Source organism: Narcine bancroftii, chromosome 3 (assembly GCF_036971445.1).
Source record: "Narcine bancroftii isolate sNarBan1 chromosome 3, sNarBan1.hap1, whole genome shotgun sequence".
Taxonomy (NCBI): domain Eukaryota; kingdom Metazoa; phylum Chordata; class Chondrichthyes; order Torpediniformes; family Narcinidae; genus Narcine; species Narcine bancroftii.
This window is the reverse complement of record NC_091471.1, coordinates 248,474,674-248,487,029: the sequence shown is the minus strand read 5'-3', so window position 1 is coordinate 248,487,029 and position 12,356 is coordinate 248,474,674. Positions and strand designations below refer to the sequence as shown.

Sequence of the window (12,356 nt, the reverse complement as noted above, 5' to 3'; positions counted from 1 at the left end):
ATTTGAAACTGATAGTTTTCGATGAGAAAATGGTAACCGAGGGCCATGAGGACACACAGCAAGGTAGTATTGATACAGACCATGATGATGTTATAAAATCATGGAGCATGCTCAGTGTTTGGGACCTCACATGTTAATGTGACTAAGTCATGCTCCTTTTTCTCATTGCGTTAACGTGAGGCCCCAAACTTCTGTCCATCTGAGAAGCTGAGAATGAGATGAGTCTTAACATGGTGAAGTATGGAAGACATTTCCAAATAGGTTAGAGCCTACCACTGGGCAGGAAACAGCATCTTGGATGCCATAGGAGACTAATTTGACTGAACTGAATTGTCCAAAAGATTTTTAGAATTACCCATCAGTTCAAGGTATTCCAATATTTCCACTGAGGTGTAAGGTAAATAAACGATATTGGAATTTTTAAAGGTCCTGATAGCACTGGACAATTTTTTTCCCCCAAAAGGTTTGCTTCCTGAATTAAAATTGGGCATTTTGATAGACAACTTCAAGATGTTTTTCAAATTTTCTGTATCACTTAGGAAGTTGGAGAAACTTTACATTTTATTAAATTTACCATGTTTAATCGCATATAAATGCGTTAGTTCACTGACCTAAAAATGTTTTGCCACTGATTTTCGTTTGTACTCAGCATCTGATGCCTCTCATGTCAGTGTCCAACAATAGTTGGCCAACATCGATGGAGTCCACTCGCCCTGATACTGCTTTTTCACGGTCACAATGTCCTGGTGAAACCTTTCACTGTGTTCGTCATTGACTTTTCTTTTCTTCTTTGGCTTGGCTTCGCGGACGAAGATTTATGGAGGGGGTAAATGTCCACGTCAGCTGCAGGCTCGTTTGTGGCTGACAAGTCTGATGCGGGACAGGCAGACATGGTTGCAGCGGTTGCAGGGGAATATTGGTTGGTTGGGGTTGGGTGTTGGGTTTTTCCTCCTTTGCCTTTTGTCAGTGAGGTGGGCTCTGCGGTCTTCTTCAAAGGAGGTTGCTGCCCGTCAAACTGTGAGGCGCCAAGATGCACGGTTTGAGGTGATATCAGCCCACTGGCGGTGGTTAATGTGGCAGGCACCAAGAGATTTCATAGGCAGTCCTTGTACCTTTTCTTTGGTGCACCTTTGTCACGGTGGCCAGTGGAGAGCTCACCATTTAACACGTCATTGACTACACCAAGATCAACAGGGAAGATGTCCAAGTTCGAATGCAGAAAATGAATTGGACTGACCAAAACAGCTTGCTTTTTGGGGCAATATACTAATAGACAGGACGCCACAAAAATAGGTTATATCTAAAAAGAAAAAGGTATGGGATAGGAAGATTTTAAGGTGATTTTCGTGATCAGCAGCCCAAAGTACATAAAATACATCCAAGTGTTCAGGAAGCAAAATCTTTGTTGTCCACTGAAGTTCACATTTGTCACTTCCTTCAGGGTTGCTTGAACCATTTGTGGCACAGTTGATCAAAGGGATGAAGCAGCCAATGAGGTTATTTCAGACTGCAATCAGTTGATTGGTGGGAGCAAGGGCATCATATGACAATGGGTCATAAGACATCAATGCTGAGTTGATGGAAATGTGAATGGGAAACATGTGCCTACACCCAATTGACTGTGATTAACAAGTCTTCACTACTCTATTTTAACAGCCAACAATGCTACATCTGTCATTTAGACCCTCTATCATATTACAAATGTAAACTTTCTTGCCTCCAATCCCCCATGCTTCACCCTCACTGTAATTTGGATCCTTCTGTGCAACAGTAGTTGACCTGAAATCACCAGGTTGATTCCAGGGATGAAGGGGTTGGTCTACAAGTGGAGACTGAGTCGTCTGGAATTGTTACTTACCAGAATTTAGAAGAACAAGAGCGGATCTTATAGAAACGCATAAAATTATGAAAGGGATAGATAGATGTTGTTTCCATTGGTGGGGGAGACTAGAACTAGGGGTCAGAGGCTCAAGATCCAAGGTAGTAGATTCGGGGATGGAGATGAGGAGGAACTGCTTTTCCCAGAGGGTGGGAAATATATTTAAGACAAAGTTGGATAGATTTTTACATGGTAGGTGAATTGAGGGATATGGGGAAAAGGCAGGTGGGTGTGGATGAGCCGATCGTCAGATCAGCCATGATCTCATTGAATGGTGGAGCAGGCTCGACGGGCCGAATGGCCGACTCCTGCTCCTACTACTTATGTTTTTATGAAATGTTAACATGAGAAATAGACTAGCATGCCTACTCCAGCACTGAACGATATGCTGGGTGATCTTCTCCATCCGAGCCACAGAAACAACCTTCAATCCCTTGATTTCCATGATACCCCAAAATTAATTATTCTTGGCAGCTGTGTCAGCATCCCTGTTGGGTACAGATTTCTGAAGATACATCCTCTGAGTAAATACATTTTTCCTTTCTTTTCTCTGAATGGACATCTTTTACTTTAAGGCTTTGAATACTGAGCCAGCCCATGAGAAACTTTTTTTAAAACTTTATTTAGTATGTTTTCAATAAAAATAAACAGACCTTTACAGAATAAGTAGTCTAATAATAAAACAGTAAAACAAACCCATCCCCTCCCCCTCCCACAACAGATCCCTAAAGAGAAGCATTAAAAATAAACAAAAACATTCAGTAATTTACAATATTACTAAATTCATATTCTTCATATATGGTGTCCACAAAAAATCAATTATAATGTAAATTATATGTTATTTTCTCCATATAGATACACAACTTAAACTCATGATGCCATCGAACTACATTTAACTCCGCTTCATCTTTCCAAGACATAGCGATACATTTAGGAGCAATGTCAATGTTGGATGAATAAACGCTGTCTGAAACTTATCCAACCCCAAGTCCACTAACGGAGTAAAATAACGTCACAAAAAAATTTTTTAGATCTGAAGGAAATTGAATTTTAAACAAATTTTGAAGGAAATTCCCAATTTTAAACCAGAAAGGATGAACTTTATCACAAAACCAAACAGAATGTATAAATGTTCCAACACATCTTCTTCTTTGGCTTGGCTTCACGGACTAAACAAAAATCTGAGTTACTAAATCCATATTTTTTCAATTTTTCAGGGGTTAAATATAACTGATGCAAAACATTATCATTAACCATACTATATCTTACGTTAATTAATTTAGTCCACTCATCATAACACATATTTTCCCAATCCACCTGACTAATCTCACAACTTAAATCATGCTCCCATTTAATCCTAGATGTATCTAAATTTTTTTAACCATTGTATCTTGTAATACTGCATACATTTCTGATATAAAACCTTTATCTGAAATATATGAAACCATAAATTCAAATTTAGTCAACTTAGAAATTTTCATTTCTCTTCCAAAATTATCTTCCATTAATGCCCTAACTTGATAATAAACAGAGAATTCACTAAAATCCCAAATTTCTCTTCAAGCTGATTAAATGATAAAAATTTACCTCCTTCAACACAATCCTGCAATCTTTTTATTCCTTTAATCCACCAATCTTCCAAAACTCTATTATTCAATGAAAAAGGAATCAATTTATTTTGATATATTGGGTTTTGAACTGATAAACTACCTTTTGATCCTATTAATAAATTCCTTTTAGTCCAAATTTCTAATAAATGTTTCAAAATTGTTACGTTACATTTCTGTAGTAAGACAGTATTCCATTTAAATACAAACTGATGTGGACAAGGTTCCAATATCGCAGCCAATTCCACCCTAGCGCAACGAGGAGGGTTCGAAATAACATATGATTAATAAATCTTAATTGAGCTGCTTCATAATAATATTTAAAATTAGGTAATTGCAAACCTCCCAAAGCCTACTTCCAGGTCAATTTATGCATTCGCTGCTCTTGCTAATTTTTCTTTCCATAAAAATTCTCGAACCACTTTATTTAAATCTTGAAAAAATTATTTCGGAAGAGAACAAGGAATCGATTGAAACAAATATTGAATTTGCGGAAAAATATTCATCTTTATACAATTTCCAATAATGACGCTAACACACAATTGAAGTCTCCCCCAATCAAAATATTCTCCTTAGCTTGACAGAAACTTTTTAAAAATGCTATTTTTATAAAATTTTAGACATACTGCACAGTAGCAGGCCCTTTCCACCCACAATCCTATGCTACCCAATATACACCTGCAACCCCCGGCTTGTTTCACACAGACGTGGGGAGACACGTACAAATTCCTTACAGATAATGTGGAATTTGAACTGCCTGGAAGTATAGTATCTCCATATTGCACAACAACATGCGTGAGAACTTGCAATACATTGATAGAGAACCCTCCAAGAGCAAAATGTAACTATAAAATTCAGTATGGCTTCACACATGGAAATTCAAGAAAGCTTTTCTGTTAGTTTTCCTTTTGAAGTTCTCATGTTTTGTGAAACTTTATATTAAATTAATAATTGTCAATGTCAAAAGTAGCAAAAGAGAGTCTTTGCTGAGTTGATTTCTTTTAAGAATTTATATATTTTTATTTCTCATCTATAAATATTGATGGTTATTCTGCAATTAGAATAATTGCAGAATACCTGTCCTTAGCTCTCCTTAGCAAGTTACCCTGCACCATCTTGGTCTCAAATCTATTTGGTTCCTCTTCTCATGAATTATGACCCTCTAAAAAGGGGCCGAATGACTTTTCTTGATGAAGTGTCAATAAGTTACTCAGTGTTAGAATTATTGGATCAATAAATATAAATATCTCACTCATCCAGACATTTAGGTTTACGTAAGACTCCCCTCAGCAGTTGGCCTACAGGTGGCGCACACCGGAGTTCCCAATGCCAACTCCAAACCCTACCTGGTGTGCATGTTCAGTAGACCAAGGTCACATGGGAGGGTTTGGAATTGGGACTCAGACATCGGGAGCTCTGGTGTAGGCCGAGGGGAGCATTCGGAGTCGGGCGTTGGGACCTCCAAACCCTCCCCTCGCAATCAACCTACAGGCGAATATTGGAGCTCCCAACACTGACTCCAAATGCTCCCCTCGGCCTATCTGAACTGCAAGGTACAATTTGCTCTCTTCAACAACGCCTCTCTGAGGTCTGCACCCTAGGTGGCTGCCTAGTTGCCTAATGGTAGCCACCTGTTCACAGTGAGTCCATTCACAGCTCCAACTGCTCTCAGTGGTCCACTAGCAATTCAGGCAGATTGGAAATGACTACAATCTCCCGCATCCTGCAGGTGGAGAACATCACTGCCCCAGTTTCTATAATTTTTATGATGACTCCTTTTAACTATAATGGTAGGACAGAGAAAAAAATCTTATACTGCTCATCCAGGTCACCAAAGCCTGGACCACACCCAAACATCCCTGATCCAAAATAGCCATTAGAGCAGCAGCTCTCAACTAGTGGGCCATGGCTTTGCCTTGAAAATATTGCTCATTCACTGCCACTAGTGAACCATGACATGCAAGGCCGGAGCCAGGTAGATTGAGAAAGATTGAGAACCACTGCAATGTTTGCCTGATCGCCATTCACTGCTGGTACTGATTTCCTCCTCTGCTTTGTGTCATGCTGGTAAGTCAAACTCATTCTATTTTTTTCCTGCTGTTACAGTTTTGCCTGACCTCGAAATCCAGACACCGACCAGTTATGAGGACCTTCCAGTGAATATTACATGCAGCCTGTCCAATGCCACAGGGGATTTTCAGCTCAAACTGAAGGTGGGAAGTGAAGTATTAGTGTCAGCCAGGGCTGAGTCCATGATCAGCTACATGGTGATTCCACAGGCAGAGATGAATCGGCAACTATACATCTGTGAGGCTGAGCTGGAATTTCAACATCAGTTCATCCGTGCTATTAAACAGAATTCCACTTTCAACGTCCAGTGTAAGTACATAGTGGTGTCAAAGTTGAGAGTTTTTAATGATTATTTTACAGCTGTATATAACCATACAACAACTTACAGTACGGGAACAGGCTATATCGGCCCTTCTAGTCTGCACCAATATCGAGAAACTCCTCTAGTTCCACCTACACACTCCCTTGTCCATAACCCTCCAACCCCCTCATATCCATGTACTCATCTAACCTCCTCTTAAATGACAGAATTGACCTTGCCACCACTCTCTGAGTGAAGAAGCATCTTAAAGTTTTGCCCCCTAACCCTTAATTTATGACCCCTTGTTCCAATCTCCCCTTCCCTCAGGGGAAATAGCCTATTCACATCTATTCCCTTCATAATTTTAAAATCTTCTATCAAATCCCCTCTCAACCTTCTACGCTCCAATGAATAAAGTCCCAGTCTACTCAATCATACTACGTATTCAAGATACTGCAATCCAGGCAACATTTTTGTAAACCTTCTTTGCACCCTCTCTACCTTATTGATATCGTTCCTATAATTTGGAGACCAGAACTCCACACAATACTCCAAATGTGGCCTCACCAAAGCCTTAAAGAGTCTCAACATCACCTCCCAGCTCCTATATTCTATGCTATAATTTATAAAGGCCAGCATACCAAAAGCCTTCTTCACCACCAATCGGGATATCCACCTTCAAGGAACACTGAACCTATATTCCAAGATCCCTCTGTTCCTCTGCATTCCTCAATGCCCTCCCCTTCACTGCATATGTCCTATTTTGGTTATTCTTCCCAAAATGAAGCACCTCACACTTATCTACATTAAACTCAATCTGCTACCTCTTTGCAAACAGTCCGTAGTCCATGAAAACCCTCCTCACTATCCAGAACTCCCCCTATTTTTGTATTGTCCACATATTTACCACCTTGTCATCTGTCCCTTTGAAGTCAGCTGTGGATGACTGGTGTCAATATAATGGTCATCCAACAATGATCAATGTAATGCCAGCACATCATTTGAGAAAAGACGTGCTGGCATTGGAGGAAATTCAGAGATTTCCTATAATGAGACCAGGAATGAAAGGGTTTGCATATGGGGAACATTCGTCAGCTCTTGGGCTGTACTCGTTTGAGTACAGAAGGATGAAGGGGAACTCATAGAAGTATTTTTGAATGCTGAAAGGCCTGGACAGAGTAGATGTAGAGAGGATATTTCCCCATGGTAGGGGATTCTTGGACAAGAGAGCATAACTGCAGGATAAAAGGGCATCAATTTAAAATAGATGCAGGAAAATTTCTTTAGTCAGCGGGTCGTGAGTCAATGGAACTTGTTGCACAGGCGGCTGTGGAAGCGAGGCCGTTGGGTGTACTTAAGGCAGAGATTGGCAAGTATTTGATTAATCAGGGGATCAAGGGTTGTGGGGAGAAAACTAGGGAGTTAGGTTGTGGGAGGATGGAATGGTGGAGCAGACTTGATGGACCACTTGTGTGGAGTTCTGGTCTCCAAATTATAGGAAGGAAATCAATAGGCCTACTTCTGTAATCACTATTGAAAATCTTCTCTCTGTAAACTGAAAACAGGTGTCTTCATATCTATCAACCATTTCAAGCCTAACCCAAATATAAGAGTTTTCAAAATTTAGTTTATTTTGAAAAACTGCATCAGGATTACACCTGTCCTCTGGTTCCCCAATCCCTTCCCTCTTGTCATTCCCCTCCCCATCACTTCCCAGCTTTATTCTCTTCTGCCCTCCCTCCCATATGACTTCTTACCTGTTGACCTGTGCATATCCCATTGCTCCTTCTTCCCTTCTCTCCTCTCCCTTCCCCCCCCCCCCCCCCCCCCACAACCATTTTGCTAAGAAAGATCCTGGTGAATCTCCTCTACACCCTCTCCAGGGCTATCATATCCCGAGTAAACTGTAGGAACCCACTGTACAAATAATCGGTGACCTGAATGACTTGTCAGTTGACGTATGATCCATGCTTTATAAAGTTGAATCAAAACCTCAGTGCTCTTGTGTTTAATGTCCTAATTAATGAAGACCAGTATCCCATATGCATTTTTAACCACATTATCTACCAATGCTGCCAGCTTCAAGGATCTTTTGACATACACTAAGGTCCCTCGATACTAGAACTCTCCCATTCATTGTGTTTGGCCTCGTGTCATTATTACTTCCAGAATGCATCATGCGCATTTATCAGGGTTAAGCTATAATTCTCTGATGAGACCACACTTAGAGTGTTGTGTTCAGTTCTTGTCACCTCATTATAGGAAGGATGTGGAAGCTTTGGAGAGGGTGCGGAGAAGATTTACAAGGATGCTGCCTGGATTGGAAAATAAGTCTGATGAGGCAAGGTTAGCAGAGCAGGGTCTTTTCCCTTTGGAGAAAAGAAGGACAAGAGGAGACTTAATAGAGGTCTACAGATAATGATAGGGTGGACAGCCAGTACGTTTTTTCCCAGACAGGAACAGCAAACACCAGAGAACATCTGTACAAAGTAAAGGGAGGGAAGTTTCGTGGAGACATCAGGGTTTTTTTTTCACACAGAGAGTTGTGGATGCCTGGAATGCTTTTCCGGGGATGGTGGTGGAGGCTGAAGCATTTCTCAGGCACGTGGATGGAAGAAAAATAGAGGGTTACCGGAGGGAGGGGTTTAGCAATTTTTGTTTTAGGAATATATGGGTTGGCACAAGATCAGGGGCCGAAGGGTCTGTACTGTGCAGTAATGTTCTATGGTCACCAACATCCTTAAACTGAAGACTATCTACTATATTAAATTCTCAGCACTGAATGTTTTGATTCCTTACACCAATTGCTAGATGAGTACCCATTGAGCTTTTAGGGTTTGCTGGGAAAAATTCATGTTCTTCAAATTCACCTGTCACATTGCTCTTTGAAAGTTGGGATTTAATTGGGTTGGAATACACCAAGTGCTGGAGAAACTCAGCAGATCGGGGACCATCAATAGGAAGTAACCCGTATTTTGGGCCTGAGACCTTCATCAAGGTATGAGCAAGAAGAAGACAGTGGCCTGCATTAAAAAAAGGTGGAGGGAGGAAGAAGGAGGTGGGGTGAGTGAACACTGAGAGTCATAGGTGTGTATTAGGGTGGGAGGATAGAAGAGAAAAATAACCCTGAGAAGTGATGTGGGAGGGGGTAGCTCTCTGAATGAAGAAAGAAGGGAAGGGGATGGGGAGATGGAGGAAAAAAGGGAAGAGGGTGGAGAGATGGAGGAAAGAAGGGATAGGAAAAGAGAGAGACTCTGGGGGGAGGAGTTTAATAGAAACTGGAGGTTGATGGTAGTGCCATCTGGTTGGTGAGTGCCCAGGCAGAATATTAGGTGTTGTTTCTCCAATTTGCGAGTTGCCATGGTTTGGCAGTGCATGAGGTATGGACCTGCCTGCTTTTCACTTATATCTTGACGAACAGCTCAGGCCCAAACATTGATGACCCTTTACGTCCTGTGGACGGTGCGTGACCTGCAGAGTTTCTCCAGCACATTTGGGTGTTGCAACAATCCCAGTGACTGCAGACAATGTTGAGGCTCTGTTAACTCAGTGGTTAGAACACTGGTCTTGTAAACCAGGGGCCACGAGTTTGTTCCTTGCTGGGACCTCATTTCTGTGAGGGGCGCTGGACAAAGTGGCAACTTTACTCCTTACAGTATACAACGTTAAAGAATTTCATGTATGTTACATTCTAAATGTAGTGTTACATGACAATAGTGGAACCTTTACCTTTACTTTGGTGTTTAATAGTGTTTCTCTACTGCGACACAATTTAACCCTTTGGACTCTGGCCATTTTTAACCCTTCATAATATCTACTCCAGACTGGGTTCACAGTACAAACATCTGTACAAACCAGCTGGTGGCTGGGTATAAAACCAGTCACAGAAAAATGGGACATGAAGTACATGCGTGGGACATGGAGTACCCGCGTGGGACATGGAGTACCATGTCTGGATTTTTCCCCTTTCACTCCCAGTTTTTATTGAGCTACCCACCTGCCTTTTGCTCTTAACTTGAAGAAGGGCTCAGGCCCGAAACATCGGTAATATATCTTTACCTCCTATTGTTGCTGCGAGACTGGTTGAGTTTCTCCAACATGTCTGTGTGTTTTTACTACAATCACAGTGTCACTAAACTCACTTCAAGAGTATTTTTTTTCCGTTTCTTCTGACATCACTTTTCTTACAATTCTTACATGGCTAGAAATCATTGGTACCCAGAGTTATTAGATTGCAGGTCGTTGTGCCCAATGATGTGTTTGGGTGGGTTTCTATTGCTTAAAAATTCAGTGCCCAATGTCCCTTATTGTGCTTGGTCCAAGGCCAGTTAGAGTGGGCAAAATGTGGAAGAAAGGGCAGGTTGAGAGGGTGGTGGATTGCAGGGGAATTTGGGACATGGATTGGATGCTGGTGAGAGTTGACTTGGGATCTGCCATTATTGCTACAAGTGGGTAAAGTGGAAGGTACTCTTTGGGTTAAAATAAGAGTGGCATGGCATAGGTTATCGAGGAGTGAGGAATGGAAGATTGGCAGTTAGAGTTAGATTGGAGGTGATGCTCATAAATTTGATGGGCCCAAAGAAGAAAAATAAATGCAAAGGGAATCATACATCATGTTGTTGATGCCAAGTTGGAAAATGTTGAAGTTCTTCAACCCTTGGATCTCTATGTCCTGGTTTCCTGGGACTACTAGCAGGCACATGTGCTCCGTGTCCCACGCAGGTATTCCATGTCCCACACATGTACTCCATGTCCCACGCAGGTACTCCATGTCCCACGCATGTACTTCATGTCCCATTTTTCTGTGACTGGTTTTATACCCAACCACCAGCTGGTTTGTACAGATGTTTGTACTGTGAACCCAGTCTGGAGTAGATATTATGAAGGGTTAAAAATGGCCAGAGTCCAAAGGGTTAATGCCATCTGGTTGGAGGGTGTCCAGAAAGAAGATGAGGTGGTATTCCTCCAATTTTCCAGTGGTCTCAGTCTGGCAATGCATGGATGGGGAATTGAAATGGGCAGCTACTAGGAGATCCATGCTATTGTGATGGACAGAGCCGAGGAGCTCAAGAAAGCGGTCTCCAAATCTGCGCCCAGTCTCTCCGATGTAGAGGAGACCACAACATTAGCACTGGATGCAGTAGGTGATGTTTGCAGATTCACAACTGAAGTGTTGCTTCACTTGGTAGGACTATTTACAGTCCTGAATGGTGGTGAGGGAGGAAGTGTAAATGCAAGTGGAGCACTTCCTGCAGTCACAGAGATAGTTGCCAAGGGGATGATTGGTGAAGAGGGTGGAGTGAACGAGGGAGCTGCGGAGGGACTGGTTCCTGCGGAAGGCAGAGAGGGGAGGAGAAAGGAATGTGTGTCTGTTGGTGTGATCATGTAATAGGTAGCGGAAATGGTGGAGGAGGATATGTTGGACACAGGAGCTGGTGAAGTGGTAGGCGAGGACAAGGCAAATCCTATTCTTGTTGTTTGTGGGGGCAGAGGGAGCCAGATGTGCGGATAATGGAGGATATGTGGGTGAGTGCCAAGTTGATGGTGGTAGAGGGAGAAGCCATGTTGTTTGAAGAAGGAGGACAAAATATTCTTCCGCAAAGGCTGGAGAGGCTCAGTGGACGGTTCAGGTAGAAATGGTTGATTAACATTTCGGGGCAGGACCCTTTATCAAGGCTATATTCAAAATACTCACTACTGCAATTGCAGATAATACAGTGGTTCTGAACTACCTACTGACAATTTAATGGTTCAAAGTTGCTGAAAGGTTATCAACCTGAATTGCTTTCTCTGTTTCTCCCTCCACAGATATGGCCTAATATGTTGGTATTTTTAGTTTTCATTCCAGGTTTAAAGCATGGTCGCATTTTGGAATCCAAATGATCAGAACACAATTTAGAATGGCGTGGGAGGGCTGCTTGATTCTATGTGTGTTCACTATTTTCCAGATAAACCACGAAACACAGTCATAATGGTAAATAATAAAACCCAGTCGAAGTCTCCGGTAAACATCATCAAAGGTGATGAGTTTACAGTGAGCTGCAGTTCCAATGGAAACCCCCAGGTCACAATGGACTGGTACATTAGGAAATCAGGAAATCAGGAAAGCAAGTTGGAGACCAATTCTCCAGAAGTTCTCCATGTATCCCAGGCAACATCAGAGCACGAGGGAATCTACAAATGTAAAGCCATGAATAAACATGGAATTGCCGAGAAGGAGGTGGAAATCAAGGTGATTGAAACCAAGTCAAAAGGTCAGTTGTTATCTTGTTCCCAATTAATATCAGAAAATAAATCCTTTGCTTTTTGGGGAAAGAGTTGTAACCGTGGCCAGAAATGTTAAATGAGGAACCAAATTCCCACTCTTGGTTACCCAGAGTAATGAAACAACAGACACAGAGGTCTCCCAAAACACCGTGCTCTTTACTACGATTCTCAGGACATAGACCATTTACACAAAATGGCGTAAACTATTTATAGTATTTACACAAGCTGGTGA

At 41.8% G+C, this 12,356-nt stretch overlaps 1 protein-coding gene across 6 annotated transcripts in view; it reads left to right on the top strand.

The window, feature by feature from the left end:
* LOC138758497 (intercellular adhesion molecule 5-like) overlaps positions 1-12,356 on the top strand; it is a 72,309-nt gene that overhangs the window by 29,027 nt on the left and 30,926 nt on the right. For all 6 annotated transcript variants that reach the window (XR_011354302.1, XM_069927475.1, XM_069927476.1 and 3 more), the window contains exons 5-6: positions 5,593-5,865; positions 11,806-12,111. Coding sequence is in view for 5 of the 6 variants with exons in the window: in XM_069927475.1 (XP_069783576.1) it covers positions 5,593-5,865; positions 11,806-12,111 (579 nt within the window). In the remaining variant the exon portion in view is untranslated. The remainder of the gene's footprint in view (positions 1-5,592; positions 5,866-11,805; positions 12,112-12,356) is intronic.